This window comes from Anabrus simplex, chromosome 5 (assembly GCF_040414725.1).
Source record: "Anabrus simplex isolate iqAnaSimp1 chromosome 5, ASM4041472v1, whole genome shotgun sequence".
Lineage (NCBI taxonomy): Eukaryota > Metazoa > Arthropoda > Insecta > Orthoptera > Tettigoniidae > Anabrus > Anabrus simplex.
The window spans coordinates 368,511,182-368,531,543 of record NC_090269.1 but is presented as its reverse complement, the minus strand read 5'-3'; the positions used below and the strand labels follow the sequence as shown (position 1 = coordinate 368,531,543).

General features: G+C 40.1%; 1 protein-coding gene across 1 annotated transcript in view; it reads left to right on the top strand.

Annotated features, from left to right (window-relative positions):
• The window catches only part of LOC136874927 (centromere protein I), a 331,694-nt gene that overhangs the window by 194,284 nt on the left and 117,048 nt on the right, over window positions 1-20,362 (top strand). The window contains exon 11 of the mRNA XM_067148637.2: window positions 12,292-12,492. Within this exon, the coding sequence (XP_067004738.2) occupies window positions 12,292-12,492 (201 nt within the window). The remainder of the gene's footprint in view (window positions 1-12,291; window positions 12,493-20,362) is intronic.

Below are 20,362 nucleotides of genomic sequence, written 5' to 3'. Positions count from 1 at the left end.
AGTATGCAATACCACGGGTGTCATCCTAAAAAAAAGATTGTCCAGCAATATTTGGGATATAGAACCGTACTTATGCATCATAGCCACTCAAAACTGCTAAATGGTTCATGGAGGTAGCTAGCTTTGGTGGTGATTATTGTTTTAAGAGGAAGTATTCATGGAGGTATGTAAACACTCAAGACTAGCACAGTCAAGAGTATCCCATTAACCTCATAGTGCTCGCTGGGATACTTACGTGTTTTTTTCCAAACCTTTAAACAGGGCATAATGACACTGTTAATGGTTGATTCATCCATCCATAAATCATCAATGATTTGTATTTAGCGCTGTCACCCAGATTTCAGATTCCCTATCAGTTGTTTACCTAGCTTTTCCTTAAATACACAGTTCAAAAAATTGGGGGAACATGTTTTTGAATGTATACCATGCTCCACAAAACAATACCTCACACCCCGGTATATTACCAACTAAACCTTTATTCTTTACCTTGAAGTATACTAAAAAACATCAATGAATTCGTGTTCCCTTTCAGAACACAAACAGAAATATCCAAATAGTGGCGAAAACAAAGTGATAACAGTCCGCAAGGGTGGATTATTATCACAGTACACTGATACCTTTGAGGCCTTAGCTACTCAGGGTATGTCAAATCGAAGTTATACTCCAACTGTAGGCGTAGCCATGCGTTACACTGTCAGGTGACGTCTTAAAACTAAGTGAATAGCGGTGCGTCCGTGTGTCATGAGGTACACAGACTACCCCCGTGATATGAGAACATTGTACATAAACCAGCACATTCCATGAGACATCTTAACTAGGTTCAACTCGCAAGGGCCATCACTTTGATACAGAAAGGATGGACTTTTCGTTGTGTTGCTGTGGATCTCAATGTCTCTCCTTCTGTTATTCACCTCTTGTGGAATCTTTTACAATGAGACAAGCCAGTTCACAAGGAGGGTTGGACAAGGCTGTAGACACATGACAGCCCCGCAGGATGACCAATATCTGGCCATCTTTGCATTGCGTCATCGTTCAGCAACTGCCAGAGAACTCCAACAAGACCTCAAAAGGGTCACTGGAGTCATGGTGTCTGATCAGACAGTAAGGAACAGGTTACGAAAAGTGTCCTTACAAGCCAGGCGTCCTGTTCGAGTGCAAGAGCTTTGCCTAAGATACACAAACCTGACACACCTATAAGACCAATCATTAACTTTAAAAACAGCCCTACCTACAAGACCTGTAAATTTATCAATAGTTTTCTAAAAAAGCACTATACTTTCCAAAGTGGAACCACAATCAGAAATTCAATAGAATTTTGTAAAATTATTAAGAACACTAAATTAAAACCATCTTTCGCTTTGAACTCATTTGACGTCACCAATATGTATTCTACCATCCCCACAAAAGAAACTGTAGATATAATTAAGAACAACTTAAAGACATATAAGAAACTTAGTAACCATGAAATAGAAGAATTTATGCTACTCCTAGAATTTACCCTCAACAATAATTACTTTTCCTTTAATAACACAGTATATCAACATAGAGGTCTTCCAATGGGATCCCCAGCATCAGGTAACCTTGCTGAAATATACATGGATCATTTAGAAAAACATAAAATTTTAAATGAAGAAAAAGGTATTATCATCTGGCTAAGGTTTGTTGATGACATTTTTGCAATTATAGATGAACAAATCAATAGTAGCGCTAATTTAATAGATCAAATTAACAGTTTAGATGTCCGGCTGCATGGCTAAATGGTTAGCGTGCTGGCCTTTGGTCACAGGGGTTCTGGGTTCGATTCCCGGCAGGGTCAAGAATTTTAACCATCATTGGTTAATTTCTCTGGCACAGGGGCTGGATGTGTGTGTCGTCCTCGTCATCATTTCATCCTCATCATGACGCGCAGGTTGCCTACGGGAGTCAAATCGAAAGACCTGCACCTGGCGAGCTGAACATGTCCTCGGACACTCCCGGCACTAAAAGCCATACGCCATTCCATTTCAATAGTTTAGACCCTTTCATAATGTTCACATTAGAAACTGAGAACAATAAAAAACTAAATTTCCTGGATCTAACCATTGAAAGAAAAGAAAAAAATTTAGCCTTTTCAATCTTTAGAAAAACCGACCCAAACTATAAATACCATACGAAAAGATTCACACGATCCTGAGGCACATAAAAGGAGTTCCTTTTTAAGTATTTTAAATAGACCCTGTACATCCCCTTGTCCAAAAACGATTTCCTAAAAGAAATTGATCTCATTTTTCAAAATAGTGATAAGCAACAGATACACAAAACACTACATAGGTAAATGAATAAAATGAAGAATAAATCTCAAACGCAGCTGATAAAAGAGCACAAGAAAGAAAAACTTTGCCACTTTCTCTTATAATAATGGCACCATTTACTAGATTACTAATATTTTTAAGAGACTTAATTTCAAAATTGCTTTTCGCACCAATAATAAACATTTAATCTTCAATTACCAAAGCATTGCAAGTAATAACAGATATTCAAATTCAGGGATATATAAACTTAAGTGTTCAAATTGCGCCAATTCCTACACTGGGCAGACAGGACGCAATTTCTTAGTAAGATACCAGGAACATATTAATGCTGAGAAACATAGGAAATACTCGGCCATGAGTCTACATATTTTACTGAATATAAACATAATTTTACGACAATAGAAAAAGACTTGACCATTCTGCGAATGTTAAACAAAGGTAATGAATATTTTGGAAAATATTTATATTGAGATTAATCAGAAACAAAACCTTAGCCAGAATATTAATGATATATCAGAAAATATCAGTATATTGTTAGAAGAGGCTACCATCATCATCATCATCATCATCATCATCATCATCATTTCCCTTTATCCAGCTGTAGCCGGGTAGGGGCAAATATGGTTCCTCTCCACTTTCTTCGGTCTTTCCACCACTCCTCCTCCAACACTGTGTCCCAGTCCAGGTTTCTTTCTATAATGCTACGTTGGATGGTATCCTTCCATCTCAATCGAGGTCGTCCACGGCCTCTCCTTCCTTGGATTTGCATTTCCATCACCTTTTTTGGCATTCTTTCGTCGCTCATTCGCTTTATGTGCCCAAACCATCTTAGTCGGCTCTTCTCTATTCTATCATTCATTTTTTCCACTCCAATTTCTTCCCGGATTTTCTCATTCCTTATTTTGTCTCGTCTACTCTTCTGTATCATACTCCTCAAGAATTTCATTTCGGCTGCCTGTATTCGACTCTCATCCTTCTTTGTCATTGTCCAAGTTTCTGCTCCGTAAGTTGTTATGGGTACGTAATACATCTTGTACATAGTATCCTTTGCTTCCATTGGCACATCTTTGTCCCATAACATATTTCTTACACTATGATAGAAACAACTTCCAGCTTGAATCCTTTTACTAATCTCAGCATCCAGTCGAGCATTCTCCATTAATTCACTCCCCAGGTATTTAAACGTTTCCACTACTTCCAGGGGCTTGTCTGCAAGTCTAATCTGACCTTTCCCTTCTTTCTCCCCTCTCGTCATAACAAGAGTTTTACTCTTTTCTACACTTATTTTCAATCCACATTCTTCAATCTTCCCATTCACCACATTCAACTGTTCTTGAACCTTCCTGTCGTCTTCTCCCCAAATCACAATATCATCTGCAAATAACATCATGTTCATTTCTCTTCCTCCATATGCTGCTTTTGCTGTTCTCATGATGTCATCCATTACTATTGTAAACAGGATTGGTGATAGAACACTTCCCTGTCTCAGCCCACTAGTTATTTTGAACCAACTTGTCCTGCCAACTTGTGTTTGCACGCAACTACAACATTCCTTATACAATGCCATGATCATTTTTATTAATCCCTGTCCAATTCCTTTTTGCACCAGACTGTCCCAAACTTTCGTCCTAGGGACACTGTCATATGCCTTTTCAGTATCAATGAATGTCATCACCATATCCTTCCCGTACTCCCAATGCTTTTCCATTAGTTGTCTCATAATGAAAATGGGCTCTATTGTTGATCTTCCACTTCTGAAACCAAACTGATTTTCCTGTATCTGCTTCTCAAGCCTCAACCTTATTCTACTTTCCAGTATTCTTTCCATTATCTTAGCAACATGGGATATTAGAGTAATTCCCCTGTAGTTCTTCAAAACTTTCTTATCACCTTTCTTGAAAATTGGGATGATTATTCCTTTTTGCCAATCCTCAGGGACCTCCTTATTCTCCCAGATATTCCTGAGAACCCGATATGTCCACTGTAGGCCTACAGCTCCAGCTGCCTTTATCATCTCGACTGAAATTTCATCTATTCCAGCAGTTTTTCCATTCTTCATCTTTCTTACTGCCATTTCAATTTCATTCATTGTAATTTCTTTATCCATTTCTTCGTCAACTAATTGTCTTTCCTGGTCGTCCATTGAATGACTGTCATCCGTTCTTATGTTCAGCAGCTTCTGAAAATACTCTCTCCATCTATTTCTTATTTCTTCTGGCTTTGTTAAAATTATGCCACCTTCATCCTTCACAAATCTGGTGTTTACTTGATCTCTCTTTTTGTTTCTTAAGATACCATACAGTAGTTTCTTGCTGCCCTGCGTATCATCTCTCAGTTTCTGTGTGAATAAGGCCCAGCTTTTCCTCTTTTCTTCCTCCACTACTTTCTTGGCCAAATTCTTTGCCTCCACATATTTTCTTCTACTTTCTTCAGTCTTAGATATTTTCCATGCCTTCCATGCCAATTTCTTTTCCTTCACTTTAATCTTTACCCTATCATTCCGCCAGTGTGTTTCTTTGTCTTTCACATTTCCTGATGTTCTACCACACACCTTTTCTGCACATCCAACTAGTGCTTCCTTAAATCTTTTCCATTCCTCTTCAACATTCCCCACCTCTGTCCTGGGTACCAAGGGTATTATTTCCCTTTGAAATTCTTCTTGTACGCTTTTCTCCTTCAACTTCCATACTTTAATTCTTTTCTTAATTGGGGTTTTTCAATCTTTCCAACTTTCAATTTTCCTATCACAACTCTATGATCTCCACCAAAGGCTTCTTCAGGCATGGCTGTTACATCTACAAGGTTCTTCCGGTGTTCTTTCTCTACGATTATATAATCAATCATGGTCTTTGTTCGTCTGTCTCCCCAGCCATACCTTGTAATCTTCTGACTGTTCTTCTTCCTAAACCAGGTGTTTCCAACAATCATTTGATTCCTCATGCAAAAATCCACCAACAACTCGCCTTCTGGATTTACATTTCCATATCCAAAGGGCCCTACAACATCTTCCTTTCCTTGTCTTTCCATTCCAACTTGTGCATTTAGATCTCCCATCAATAGTACTTCCTTATCTTCTATCTGTCTCTCCACTTCCTCTAAGAAGTCCTCTAGATGTTCATCTATGCAACCCGTTTGTGGGGCATACAACTGAAATAGATCTTTCACGCCATTTTCAAACTGGAGTCTCATCATCATCATCCTATCGCTGACGTACTTTGTATATTCCAGATATTCTTGGATTTCTCTTCTAAGTATGATGGCCACTCCATTTTTTGCTTCAGGTCCTCCGCTGTAATACAGCCTGTATCCTTCTCTCAGAGGGATCTCCCCTGTACCTCTCTTCTTGGTCTCGCACAGTCCAAGTATGGCTATATCTTTTTCTATCATGAAGAGGCTACCAAATTGGATTTATCTAGAAAAGCCATCAAAAAGATTGCAAAAAACATCCAGCACGTCTTCTCTCAGTTAGCTCCACCCAACACAGCATTCCCCCTACTTCTCATTCCGCTTCCCCTTGCCTATTACAACGCTTCCTCTCAGTTAGCCCCACCCCACACAGCATTCCCCTCGCTTCCCCTACTCCCCCTTCTTCTCCTTCTGCTTCCCCTCGCCTACCATAAGCTCCTCACACGCATACAGAACTTAGTCATTTGACGACACGGCGTAAGGGAGGGCGCTAAACATAACACGACCGACTATGAGGTAAACAATTTCTTATATCCTTATGCACCTCACCAGCATACATTCTTGCAAGGTTTTCTCCTTTAAAATATCTCCCTTTTTACTTAATTTCTTCATGTTTCAGACTTCACAACATTCTAACTTCAGATTCAACTTCAACTACGGTTGTTCTCAAGAGTTCCCCCGGCAATCATATGTTATAAAATCTTTTATATTCTTAAGTTTATCTTCGAGACTCAACAAGTATATACTTCTCCAGCCTAAAAAGAAGACCCCTTATGCCGATTTTATTCATTAACTTGGACATTGACTTGTTGTAAATTTTAACCCAACATGAATGAACATTTTATCTCATCATAAACATCATATATATTTTAATTGTCCTCTCAATTTTTGTTTAATCTTTTAGCTGAAGATGTTCCATAATTGGAACGAAACCTGTTCTATTTAGTATCACACTTAGAGATTAAGCTGGATTATGTCATGTAAACAATAAACTAGCTATAAGAAATTGTATAAGTATTAGAAGGTGGGAATCTCCTTGTAACATAACCGTAGTTGTGTTGAGCCATTACGGGACAAAATATGAGATTTATAAGCTGAAATACAGCAAGTTTGTTGATTTGAATCGGAAGTAACAAAGTAGCCTAATTTCTCGAAAAGAAACATTTTCTCCACCAATCCGATTGCACCATCATCCTTAACATAAAATGAAGAGCATCCCTGATTTTTTTGTCTGTATAATTCTGATACACCCTGTATACCTGGTTCTCATTTTTTTCGACAACCTGTGTAGGGTGTTACAGTTCAAGTAACTGGGATTCTGGCTAACCTAAGAACGGGATCCGGCAGTCCTGAAGATGGTTTTCCTTGGTTTTCCATTTTCACACCAGGCAAATGCTAGGGCTGTACCTTGATTAAGGTCACGGCTGCTTCCTTCCCACTCCTTGCCCTTTCCTATCCTGTCGTTGCCATAAGACCTATCTGTGTCAGTGTGATGTAAAGCCAATTGTAAAAAAAAAAAATTTAAAAAAGAAGAGTGTGATCCAGATGTAGAAATCAAAACCAGATTTGGCATTGCAAGGAGTGTTTCTGAAATTAAGACATCTTTTGTCCTACCGTGACCTATGATTTGAAACTGTTGGCATGTTGTGATGTGTTCAGATATCACTACTAGTTTATGGTGTTGAAGAATGGACACTAAAGGCTTTGTTAGTAAAATGACTGCAGGCCTTTGAAAAGTTGATGTATTGCAGAAAGTTCTAGATTCCATGGGGGCAAAACTTTGATAAAGTCCAAGGATGGGACTGCCTGTTTTCAAAAGATAGAATAGGGTGTAGCAACGGTAAAGGCTTACCAAGTCATGAAGTAATGGTTGGGTATGTGGGTTAAATATAAGATGTAGGAGTGAATGTAAATGGAAGAAATCCAATAGTTTTCAAATTTTCTATTACAACAGCACTTAACAATAAATAGTCTGAGATTTAACAATTAGGAAAAAGTTAACAAATTTGATTAGATAACATTTAAATACAAATTTGTACAATTTGATGCAGGAAAAAAGAGGTGAAAAAATTGCTACTCCAAGATTTTCATTTGTAGTGTCTGAAGTGAAAATCTTGCAGAACACTTATTAATGGAGTAATATTACAATAGTACTTCTTAAGAAAGAAAGCACTATAACATTGGGGTGATGAAGGAAAAAAGACTTGAAATTTGCATGCCACTAGATTGGCTAAGGTTGAAAGTACCAGTTTATGAGATTGGATTACTTAACTTTTGACCTTTAACATTCTTTTTTGTAGGAACAGCATAATACTGATATAAATTTTAAAAATTGTACAAGATCTTGAACAGTATTGGCCAAGTTTGACGGTAGAAATCCGTGCTGAGCACTAAAGGTCTTGCAGGCTGTTAAAATTGCGTGGTAAAATACCCCGCCAGGTGGAGTTCGAAGAGGCAAAGAAATCAGTCAGCCATTGTGTTGCAGAGAAGTCATGGCTAAGAAGCACTTGTTAGAGATGAAAGTATTGCAGGCTGACTTAGCGTGGAGGTCTCATGGTGAAAGCCTTTTAGGATCAGGTTGCAGCTATGTGCCGTAAGAGGACCTGCAAGTGTGGCCTTGAGGTAGAGGAGAGACCCGCTATTGCTTACGATGTGCTTCTTGCGATATGTGTAAACAAGTGAAGCAGACAGTGCTGGCAGGGCCAGCTTGCTGTTTATATATAAACATTCTTAAATGAATTTACAAATGTATTGTCCAGCTGTTCAATACAAAGTGGTTACCATTTAATGAATTGTCTGTCTAAAACATTATATAAAGGACTTGTTTTGACCTTACTTCTGTTCATCTTCAGCTTTAGAGTACAAAGAAAAAAGACACAATGAAATAAAAGACATACAACAGTTATAATAAAAAACTCAATATTTCAAATGTTCTTCGTTCTTCAGTCTTGTTGTAGTAAGATGAATGCTTATTTGAACAGGCATAAGTCCAGATGTGAACAAAAATTAGTTTGGCTGGAAGAGTTCTGTAAAAAAGTTTAGGTGGACGTTTTTAATGGATTGTCAAATGATTCTGTCATTTCAATTCTGGAGAAATTGGAATTAAAATTTGGGCTCTGTATTTCTTCATGAAGAGTAAAATGTTAACCAGGAATTCACTCTTTCCTCCAGCCCCATGCGTATGTTTCTCAGGTCTGGTTGATGTTGACCTTCATACCTTTTATTTCATTAGTTTCTTTATATATGACTGTTTTTTATATAAATGTCTTTTTTTTCTTCATACTCTCAAGTTGAAGATGATCTAAAGTAAGGTTGAAACATGTCCTTTCATATAATGTTTTATACAGACAATTTGTTAAATGGTAACAACTTTGTATTGAACAGGTGGGCAATATAGGTTACTTGTAAATTCGTTTAAGAATTTGTATATATATTCAAGTTAATATGGTAACGATGATGAAATTTATTACAGCTTGCTGTTGATGAGTGTAGTAGAGGAAGGTTGTGGTGCAGGTTATATACTGAACCCAGTAGGCAGGGCTATAGCAATAACTAAAATACTTAAGATTAGGCAGGAAAATTATAGGTAGAAAGTAACACATAAATGCAACTAAATATGAAAATTATAATAAAGGCACAATGGTTATCGAAAGAAACATAGAATTAACTAGAAAACAGGTAAATAAGTTAAATGACGAAGGAGTGACATCATAAGAAATGTCACAGTACACGAAACAGCTAACCAGTAGAATGCTAATAACTGAAAGTTTGACAACCGGACAATCCAAAGACACAGAGGAGATTAGTACATGAAAATCTGAGCTGAAGCACAGATGCAAATAAATAAAGTCGAATTAGTACCTCAAGTGATAATGAAACTTCAACAAAATAGAAGATCAAATAGAAAGGTACTGTGACATTTAACTTAATCCATAAGTAGGGAGTAGAAAGTAGTTAGACATTTAATAATAACCTCAAACACAATCTTTTTGTGTAAACATGAACATATGGGTAGACCACATTACCAGTGAGGAAGTGCCAACAGTCCTATGGCCAGCCAATAAAAATCAGAACAATGTACAAAATGGTCCTTCATCTTCTGTGTTCCTATTTTGAAAGGGCAAGTCACAGGAACTGCCACTAGTGATATTTTTCTCTGTTTGTTATGTTTACCTTCCCCCTGAACAATTTATCAAAGATGGCTTGGATTCAAGCTTGATGTGGAAATATGGTGAGTATTTGTGTGAAGTTCTCCCTAGATTTCCCATTCTCAGATTTATCAGAATCTAGTTGCTAAACATGTTTGCTTACTTTCAGTGCTAGTTTAGTGATCAGGTCATCTCTGTTCTGAATCCCAGCTAAACCTAGCATTTTTCAGCATTGCCATGGGAAATTTTTAATTTTATTACATTTTAGGTAAGAGTTCCTGCACTAATGTCCTGGTTTTTAAACTTCAGGCAAAGTCTGAGTAGTTCTGGCAGTACAGGATACGGTAGCAGATGGAAGTTAGTATTTAGGCATATTCTGATGTGTCTGTTTCCAAACAGCTTAAACTAGTAATTCATCCATTGGGTCCTGATTGTTGGACGCAATTTTGTGCATTGTTCTAAGCTACCCAATGGCATGGCTTTTTGAAAGAACTAAAAATGGTAAGCTTCCCTGTTTGGATATCCAAGGTCCAGATCCTATAAAGTGGTTTTCTCTCTTCTTACTCCTCTATTATAGGCAATACAATAATGCAATTCAACAGCCATCACAAGGACAGCACATGGAACTGATGATAAAGGTCATTAACTTCCTAATGAAACAATAATTACTATGTAAGGTCAGCTATTTCTGTCATATAGTATTTCTTTCATTGCTGTTTGATATGATCTATAACTTTGAATCTATGGAAGGTAAACATACAATATGATAATTAACAATTTTTGGGTTGGAGGTATTACATTACTGGCAGAGAATAGAGAATTCAGGAGGTAGGCCTACTTACAGTAGTTTAATCTAGGCCTGAACACTTTGACATGAGAGTTTATTATGCATATGGATTTTTTTTTTTAAATTAATGGCATAACAAAAGAAGCACAGATAGGCCTTGCTCTATTATGTAACTTGATCTGATTCACTTTTTTATTTATTTTTTTATTTATTGCTTAACCCCTCAGCGTCGCAGCCATTTAAATAGCTTCCTACCCCGCGGCCGGATGAGATTTCAACTACGCGCGACTGAAATACATCAATTCACTTAAAGCGTTACTACAAGTATAAGAGTAGCCCGATTTTCACGAAATTTGGAATTTCTTATGACAGAACTATGTACATGCAGATAATTACATAATTGTTTCACATTTCCTTAGTAATTTAGTTCCGTGTGATAGAGTTCGAAGCACTCTTTGAGACAGGGACTCAAGTCACACTCCTCGCAGCAGTACACTGACGTCTTCTTTTCGCCGTGTTTTGAACACAGGATACAATGTCTCTGAGGTTTGGATTTTCAACTCTTGGGTGCTAATTTCCTGATAAAATGTCTTTCCTGCAACCTTGGAACTGTATTATCTGATGCGCGCCGGCCTTGAATATTTCGTTCCCCTCCCTCCCGAGCGTATTTTGTAAACAAACCTTTCACCAGCTGAACCCGATAAGGTAATTGCTCAATATTTGTCTCTGTGACCTGTGTGAGTATTATTAGGGAATTTAGCAATCAGAACTCACCGTTGAAAACTTCTCTTTGACTTGTATAATTATCTATAGTCTCTTACATGAAATTTCCAAGTACTGTTTCCTCCTCATTGTCACTCTCATCATTTACCACTGCTACATCATCTATTTCATTATCACTGCTGCTTATACTGTCACCACTACTTCCGACTAAACTTTCATCTGAATTATACAATATTTCAAGCACGTTACTGTCAGTCATACCACGGCTGAGCGCGGTGTGTCACACGGACTGGTGAAGCTGCAGCGAGACCGAAAGCAACAGGACGAAACTGAATGAGGGGAATAACATTTATGACGAAACAAACCAACTCGATACATATTTCAAATAAAAGGTCGAGTTAACGTCTTTCAAACGAGATATATACCATGAACAACTGGTTCTCATATCATATGACAGAAAGCAGCACTAACTGATGCCTACACAGAGCGCTCGTGGAGAGTTACGAAAATATTACAAGCTGAGAAATAAAGACAAATATAATAAATAAACCACACTTCCAATGTACAAATAGAGCAAAGAACATCACACGAAAAGACAAACTTCTCAGATCATCATTTCTTTATTTTATTCTGTGGGAAAGAATGAAGCAAACAGACTTTACAAAAAGCAAGAGATTAGTGCTCAGACTTATTTGACAAATAATTATCCTTGCAAAAACAACTACATTATAACGATTTTTCAATTCTTATTTACAACACTGATAAATGGATTTTAACGATGTTTAACTAAAAATGTTAACATCCTGTAATGTATTGAATAGGTTGGAGTCCAATAAATTTCTCTTATATTATTATTGAGATTCTTTCAATACGGAAAATAAAATGATTTTCATTACTTGCAACACTGATAAACCTGAAAATGTCTTCTTGGAAACAAAACAATTTGCATATCAGTAACTCCAAAACTCTTCGCGCTATAGCCGTAAATGTGAAACCATGTATGGGTCTATACCACGTATAGAGGTCGGCGGCTACGGGAGAAAAGAGGGTCTATACCACGTATAGAGGTCGGCGCTGAGGGGTTAAGTTTCCTGTACATGAGTCTTTTCCTTATCTTATTTTTTATCTAGTTAAAATAATCTTATGTTGTGTCCAGCTTATAGTGAAACTTCACCGCACGAGAAAGAAGCTTTCCACTGCATTTAAAGCAGCAGAAAATATAGAGGATGGTCCTGAAGTTGCTAGAGGTCTTTCCCAATTCATTGGTGATCTGTGTGTACAAGGACTCCTGCACATCCCAAGACACAGCTCCAGTCATGCTCTGCTGCTTGATGAAGCACTCTTCTTCTATGAAATGGTATGTACATGTATGGATTTTCCTGGGAAATATTTTTCTTGTCCAGGAAGGCAAAAACCGTAATATTTTGATCTACCTTGTTCTGCATAGATAGCTTTTGTGTGTTACTTCACTCATCCTCCTTTTTCCTTACCCAACTTCTGCCAGGTCAGTCCATTTATGGCACATCACCTTCTTTTCTTCTTCCACCATTCCTGTTCGATCATTTTGTCTCGGTCCAGGTTTCATCCTCTTGCACTCCTGTTTATAAGGAATCAATCCATCTTGTTCTGGGTTTCCCTTTCACTCTCTTTCTCTCGAACTGCATCTCCCTCATCTGTTTTGGTATTCTCATCCATTCTCGGTTTCTATTCAGACTTCCTTTCTAACATCATTTCTTTCCCATCATACTTCTTAGGTATTTCATTTCACTTGCACAAATTCTACTCTACTCTCTACTTGTCATTGCCCAAGTCTCAGTCGCATGAGTCAATGGCTGCATAATATATTTTGTACATTATCTCTGTACACTTCCTTGGTACTTCCTTCTTCCAAGCAAGTTTTCTTACACTCTGGTAGAATGCATTGCTCTGATGCACTTTCTTGCTGATCTCCATGTCCAGCCTTGTATTCTGCATTAATTCACTCACTTATTTGAAACTGTCCACACTTTCAAGGCTATGACTGCCAATTTTCACAGTGCTTTTCCCTTGTCTTTCTCCTCTTGATATCACCATGGTCTTGCTTTTCTCTGCACTGATTTTCAAACCATACTTTCCAGTTTTCTCATTCAGTGCATCAAGTTCTTTTATTTCTTTGCTGTTCGTTCCCTAGACCACAGTATTGCCTCCAATTGTAATAACATTTTTCTATTCCCATATGCTTCCTTTATCTCCTCTACAATTTCATCGATAACCATTAAAAACAAAAGGTGACAGCACACTCCCGTCTTAGTCCGGTTTCATTTCTAAACCATCCTGTCTTTCCAACCAGAATTGCTACTCTGCTGAAGCAGTTGCATATTGCTTGCACCAGAGGTGCTCACGCTGGGCATTCCGTCCCATGGGCACCCAGCACTTTAAGTGGGCGGGCTGACAAGCGATGAGCGTATGCTATTTAACCACAGTGACGTAGTATCAGCTACGTCAGAGGCCGTGAAGTTTGGGTGAAGTTCTCCCAGTCACTCTCGATCACTTCAGCGATACCCAAGTTTGAAATGAGGGCAGAAAATAATGAAAGAGAGCAGAAATCCACATCATTTTCAATTTACGTTGTAAGAAATAAGTCATTTATGTTCATTGCAGTTTATGTATTTTCACTGGATACAATAAAGAGTTAGGCCTAAAACCTCAAATATTTTTGTAATGTACCTAATAAATTACAATTTTCACTATACCTTTCGAGAGCTGCTTTAGAAACAGTTCTAAAATAATACAGAGTTAAGATGGATAATGTGGTGGTTTGGGTTTATATTATCTGATAAACTCGCCAACAATCCAATCATCCTTACCGGGAATAACATCAGTGAGGTTATTTATTTGTTGGCATACTGTCTATCTATCTGGAAGATACATTTACATTGTTGTTATACATTAATCTTGGATAGTAAATATCTTTGTCCTCACTTGTGATGAAACTCCTTCTCGTCATATAGAGGCTAGTTTGTCGTGTCCTCCCAGGGACTTGAACCCAGGACTGCTATTCCCTCCGAGGATCGAACCCAGGGAACGTAGGAGGAATAGCTGTACCTGATGTATTAGGAATTAGCCTGTCATAAGAGGCTAGGAGTCAGGTATAAGCATACCTAATGGGCGTACCTGATAATAATTAAAAGATGTAAAATAATTATATTCGTGGAACTGAATAGTCAGTTAAGAGTGGAAATCATGTTTCGTACATGTTAGGAAATCTTGAGTAGCAGAGAAGTTTGTCATACAGGAAGTGACTCATGTTGACAGGGCATGGTTCAGCCGCATAGACGCAGTAGAATATACTAGAAAGGTCTCTTGGATACGGGCTCTGATTGGCCAGAATCACGGAAAGTGAGGCAGTCACATACGCAGGTTACGACAAACTTCTAGAACATTGGGCGTTGGCCCCGGAGGCTATATAAAGGCAAGGAAGCCATTATTCAGGGCTTCTACTATTCACTTCGTGGACCAGTTGTCAGCAGAATCCCTGCCGGTCGGTAGGACGATTACGCAATCAGTAATAATAATAATAAGTATTATATACTTCAACGGACGACTAGTAGACAGACTTCTCGCTCAAGACTTGCCAACATAAGTCTTTATTTTATATTGTACATAGTGTACATATTGTAGTCAACCTTCAGTATCAGAATATATTAACTTCGTGGGAATCCACTTCGTCTTCCTCCTAATCTGCACCTTAGTTGAAACTTCCCAACCTTATACGTTCCAACCGCTCGGGAACGATCCAACCAACCTTCCAACCAATCTGACTTTTCCTAAGAGCTCACCTATAAGCTCCAATCCTGTCTGTCACAACAGAAGACCAAAAAAATTTTGGTGTGCAGCTGTGAGGTGGGAAGCAGACAACCTCAGCAGAGAAGGAGACGATTTATTTGAAAGCCCCGCAGAAGAGGCTTAGCTCAAGAAAGAAGTAACGGCCCAGCAGAGTTCCCGTTCCAGTGAGAGGTGCCAGCAGCAGCAGCTCGACAGCAGCCTACTGAGCCAGCCCAGCGCGCAGTAGCAGACAGCGTCCAGAGACCGAGGATCCAGCCCATCTTCAGCACCGATCAACCGTAAGGGTGAGTGCTTATAATTTTCTCTTCACTAATGGCAGAGTCAAATGTAACGGGTAACCTGGTAGATAATGTCAGTGACGCAGGTTCGGATACGGGTAGTGTGCATGCAGAGGAACGATTGTTTATATCGGCATCAGAAGGCCATAAGTTAATCGGTCATGAATTTGACGGCAGTAAGCCGGAACGCCTCCGCGAATTTGTTGCAAATGTAGAAGCCGCACATTGCATGGTAAGACCCAATGAGAAAGGATTATTCTTTAAATACATCCTAACGAAGATAACGGGTCCGGCTCGCGAGAAGTTACTATCACGGGGGGATATCATAAATTGGAGGAACGCAAAGAACGCGTTATGGGAATACTATGGCAAACAAGGTACGTTTGAACTATATTTGTGCAAACTATTTCAGTCCAAGCAAGGGACTAAGAATTCCGTGGCGGAATGGGCTCACGAGGTCGAAGAAATAGTAGTCATGTTCAGAAACGCAATTTTAGAGGAAGAACCGATAGAAGGCCGCGAATATCAGCGCCGAATTATAGTTAAAATAGCAATAGCCGGTTTCACTCAAGGGCTCCGAAATAGGAGGATCCAGCACAAGGTGCAAGACAGAGATCCTAGAACGTTCAAAGAGGCTGTAAGCACAGCCAGGCAGGAAGAGGCATTACTGCTCTCTCAGGAAGAGCGTGAAGCCCTGTACAAGCCACAACCGGTTAGAACCCCTCGTAAGGAAGGTTGGCAAGTAGTGCCTACAAAGGGCAGCTTTAAGGGCAATTTAGGGCGACGTCAGGCAACGGGAAATAAGCAAGGCAAATCCCGAAACGTATTAGTAACTTGCTTCAACTGTAAGCAAGAGGGCCATTTCGCAAAAGAGTGCGAACGGCCAAGAACCAAGTCCGACACACCGGCTCCTAAGTGCACGTACTGCAAAAAGCTAGGCCACAAGGAGCGAGAATGTAGAAGGAAATTAAAAGACCAAGAGAAACCTACTACCGGGGAAGTAAGGATAGTCAGGTCTACGAAAGTACCAATCAGGGTACAATCCCAGCATGCGCAGGGAGCAGAAAATCGTAAGGGGCCATCTGAGCCCGTCATACGATGCTATGAGTGCAATGAAGTGGGCCATAAGAGGCCCGAGTGCCCACGACGAAATAAGGACCGTGGACGCACTCGTAAGCGGTGTTATGCCTGTGGGAGGCAAGGCCATTTGCGGTGGCAATGCACCGCCAAGCCAAGCCGGAAGGCTCAAGTTAGCCCTCAAGGAAGGGACAAGCAAGGCCAAGAGGCACAAGTTAGCCTTCAAGGAAAGGGTCGTAAGGTTGTAACTCAGGCTGGTGTAACACAAAACACCCAAGACAAGCCGAATAGTCTTAATAAAACACGGTGTAAAATATGTAAGCGATGGTCTCATGATAGCAAGGACTGTTGGTTCAATACCCGGGACACGTTAAACTAACAAGGGGTCACGAGCAAGGGACTGCTGTGACAACCCCGAAGGTATCAAGTCCCGCCACAACAGAATTACCTAAGACAGAAGGCTCAATCTTAATAGGTTTAGCCGGTCAGAAGATCCCTACTAGATTTTTAATAGATACAGGTAGTGATGTATCTCTCATTAAGGAAAAGTGTGCACCTAAGGACGTTTTCGTGAATCGAAAGGAGATCCTCCAGCTGAAAGGCATCAGTGGAGACATAGTATTCACGAAAGGGGAAGTTCGAATCCCGATAGGAGGAAAAATCCTAGAATTCCACCTGGTAGACAATGATTTCAATCTGAAGCAAGATGGGATCATTGGGAAGGATATCCTGCATAATAGCATATTAAATTACCAGGACGGTTATGCGCTAATAGCAGGAAAGAAATATCCCTTTGGTGCACGAGAAGCCGTATGGGTCACTTTGGAACCCCGAACTGAAAAGATAGTGGCTATCGAAGTAGATAAGAATAATGCCGAAGGCCTTGTTGAAAAGCAAGAAGTAAGACCGGGCGTTTACTTAGCAGAGTGCTTGACCAAGTCGGAAGATTACACGGCTATTGTCAGTATGTTGAATACTACTGATAAGGCTTGGAGATTATTGAGTCCAGTGGTAGAGCTTCATGCTGTAGGGAAAGAGACAGCTGAATCACCCACTGTAGTAAATAAGGTCGAGCGAGCCGCCTTATCTAGAACAAGCAGCGGAACGCAAGAGCACTCAAGGAATGGCAGTAGTAATAATAATAATAATGTCAGTGGTGAAGAAGTGGAGATCAGGTCTCCCGTCACCAAATCTAGGGCTCAAAGATTGCGAGAACAGTTGCGTTTAGACCACTTAGCGCCTAAAGATCGCGAAGAGATATGTGCGATCTGTACCGCCTACCAAGATGTGTTTTACTTGGAAGGTGATAAGTTGACGCACACGGATGTGCTGCAACATGCCATTCCGACACCCGCGGATCAACCTCCCATACATTTACGGCAATATAGATTGCCCGAAGCCCAGAAAGAGGAGATAGGTAGACAAATCGACAAAATGCTAGATGAACAAATTATAGCTCCTTCTACTTCTCCGTGGTCCTCGCCCATACTTTTGATCCCCAAGAAAATGGACGCCTCTGGGAAGCAAAAGTACCGTCTGGTAGTTGATTTTCGTGACCTCAACCGCATTACAATCGGTACAGCGTACCCGCTTCCGTTAATTACGGAGATATTAGATGCTTTAGGAAAGGCCCGATACTTTTCCACCATGGATTTAGCGCATGGCTATCATCAGGTCATGTTGAAGCCAGAAGACAGAGAAAAGACCGCATTCTCTGCACTAGGGAGGCATTACGAGTATTTAAGAATGCCCATGGGGCTCAGGGACAGTCCCGCGACGTTCACACGGTTAATGAAAACCGTATTAACAGGCCTAGAAGGCATAAAGTGCCTCTGTTATTTAGATGACGTCATCGTATATGGTAGCTCGATAGATGACCATAACCAGAAGCTACGAGACGTATTGGAACGGCTAAGAGAAGCCAACTTAAAATTAGGACCGGACAAGTGCGAGTTCTTACGAACTGAAGTCACATTCCTAGGTCACGTCATTACGAAGGACGGAGTCCAACCCGATGAGAGGAAAACCCAAGCAGTGAGGGATTTTCCACAACCCACTACTACGAAACAGTTGAAGGGATTTTTAGGGTTGTCAGGTTATTACCGCAGGTTCATACCTAATTATAGTAAAATAGCGAAGCCACTGTACGAACTCCTAAAGAAGGACGTACCGTATGTGTGGACAGAACAGCAGGAACATGCGTTCCAGGTACTGAAGCAGAAACTTATTGAAAAACCAGTCTTGCAGTACCCTGACTTTGAGAAGCCATTCATTTTAACCACAGACGCAAGTGGGGAAGCGCTAGGTGCTATACTGTCTCAGGGTCCGCTAGGCAAGGATTTACCGGTGGCGTATGCTAGTAGGACACTAAATAAAGCAGAAAGAAACTACAGTACCACTGAAAGAGAAGCATTGGCCATTGTATTCGGTGTGAAATATTTTCGTCCTTATTTGTTTGGACGTCATTTCACAGTTGTGACCGACCATAAACCATTAAAGTGAGTTTTCAGTGTACGAGACCCATCCTCTAGGCTACTGAAATTTAGGCTTAAGCTAGCCGAATACGATTTTGATATCGTGTATAAGGAGGGCAAGCGTAATTGTAACGCAGATGCTCTGAGTAGAATTCCTGCTACCTCTGAACAGGAAGTGAGAATAGTTAGCTCTGAAGGCCAAGAGCCAAACATGGCAGGCAATGGGGAACGAAATAACGAAAGGACGTCGACTCCTAACACTAGGTCGAACGGGGAAAGTAAGCAGACAGACAGACTCAGCTCTGAATCCGAGGACGCTTCGGTAGAGGTGACAGAGCCTGAGAATGAGGTAGGAACGCCTGCTACAAGCAAATCAAAGGCTGAGCTAACAGAGCAGGAAAAACGGGACATAATCGAAGAAGCGCATGCTTCGCTGGTCGGAGGTCACCAAGGCATTGCCAGGACGTATGCTAGGGTGAAAGACCACATCCAGTGGGATGGGATGCACAAGGACATAGAAAACTATATTCGTTCATGTCCTTCGTGCCAAAAGAATAAGATTACCGGGCCAGAAGTGAAAGCCCCAATGGTCATAACCGACACTCCAGCGACGGTGTTTGATAAGGTCTCGTTAGATATCGTAGGCCCTCTAGACTTAACAGAGGCCGGAAATCGATATATACTCACCTGTCAGGACCAGTTATCGAAGTACCTGGTCGTGAGTGCAATGCCAGATCAGACCACAGAAACAGTAGCCAGAACGCTGATAAATAGTGTGATCAGTATTTTTGGAATACCAGGAACGATCTTAACAGATCAAGGTGCGAATTTCATGGCGGACATGTTTAAGAAACTGTGTCGAACCCTACGGATTAAGAAGGTACACACAGCCGCTTTCCGTCCACAATCAAACGGAAGCCTAGAAAGGTCACATAGAGTGCTAGGTGAATTTCTGAGACATTATGTGTGTAGCTCTCAGAATGACTGGGATAAGTATCTCCCAATGGCTATGTTTGTGTATAATACTACCAAACATACTAGCACTGGTTATACACCATTTGAATTGATATTCGGAAGGAAGGCCAATATTCCAGGCGTACTACAGAGAAAACCTGAGCCAACTTACAATGAATATCAGAATGTGGTAGAAGAATTAACACAACGACTCCAGGAGAGTCACGAAATAGCCAGGAAAACTCTAATTAAGAGTAAAGAGCAAGAGAAGTGTAGGTACGATGAATCACAGAACGAAGTTTCCTTTAAGGAAGGAGACCTAGTATTGATCCGTAATGATGCTCTAAGACGAGGGCGTAGCAAATCAAAATTATCGCCGCCATATCAAGGCCCCTATAAGGTCATAAGGGTAAATGGTGTGAACTGCACACTGGAGCTGAATAAGCAAGGAAAACGGACCACTGTTCATAAAAATAGATTGAAGCTTTATATTGATTAGAAGCGGGCATAAATAGTTGTATTTGGTTCTGATTTCGGCCGCGGTAAACACACTCCCTTTACCTCAACGGCATTGTGAACTTTCGATGACTGCTGATAAGGTTAGTATGAAATACCCTGT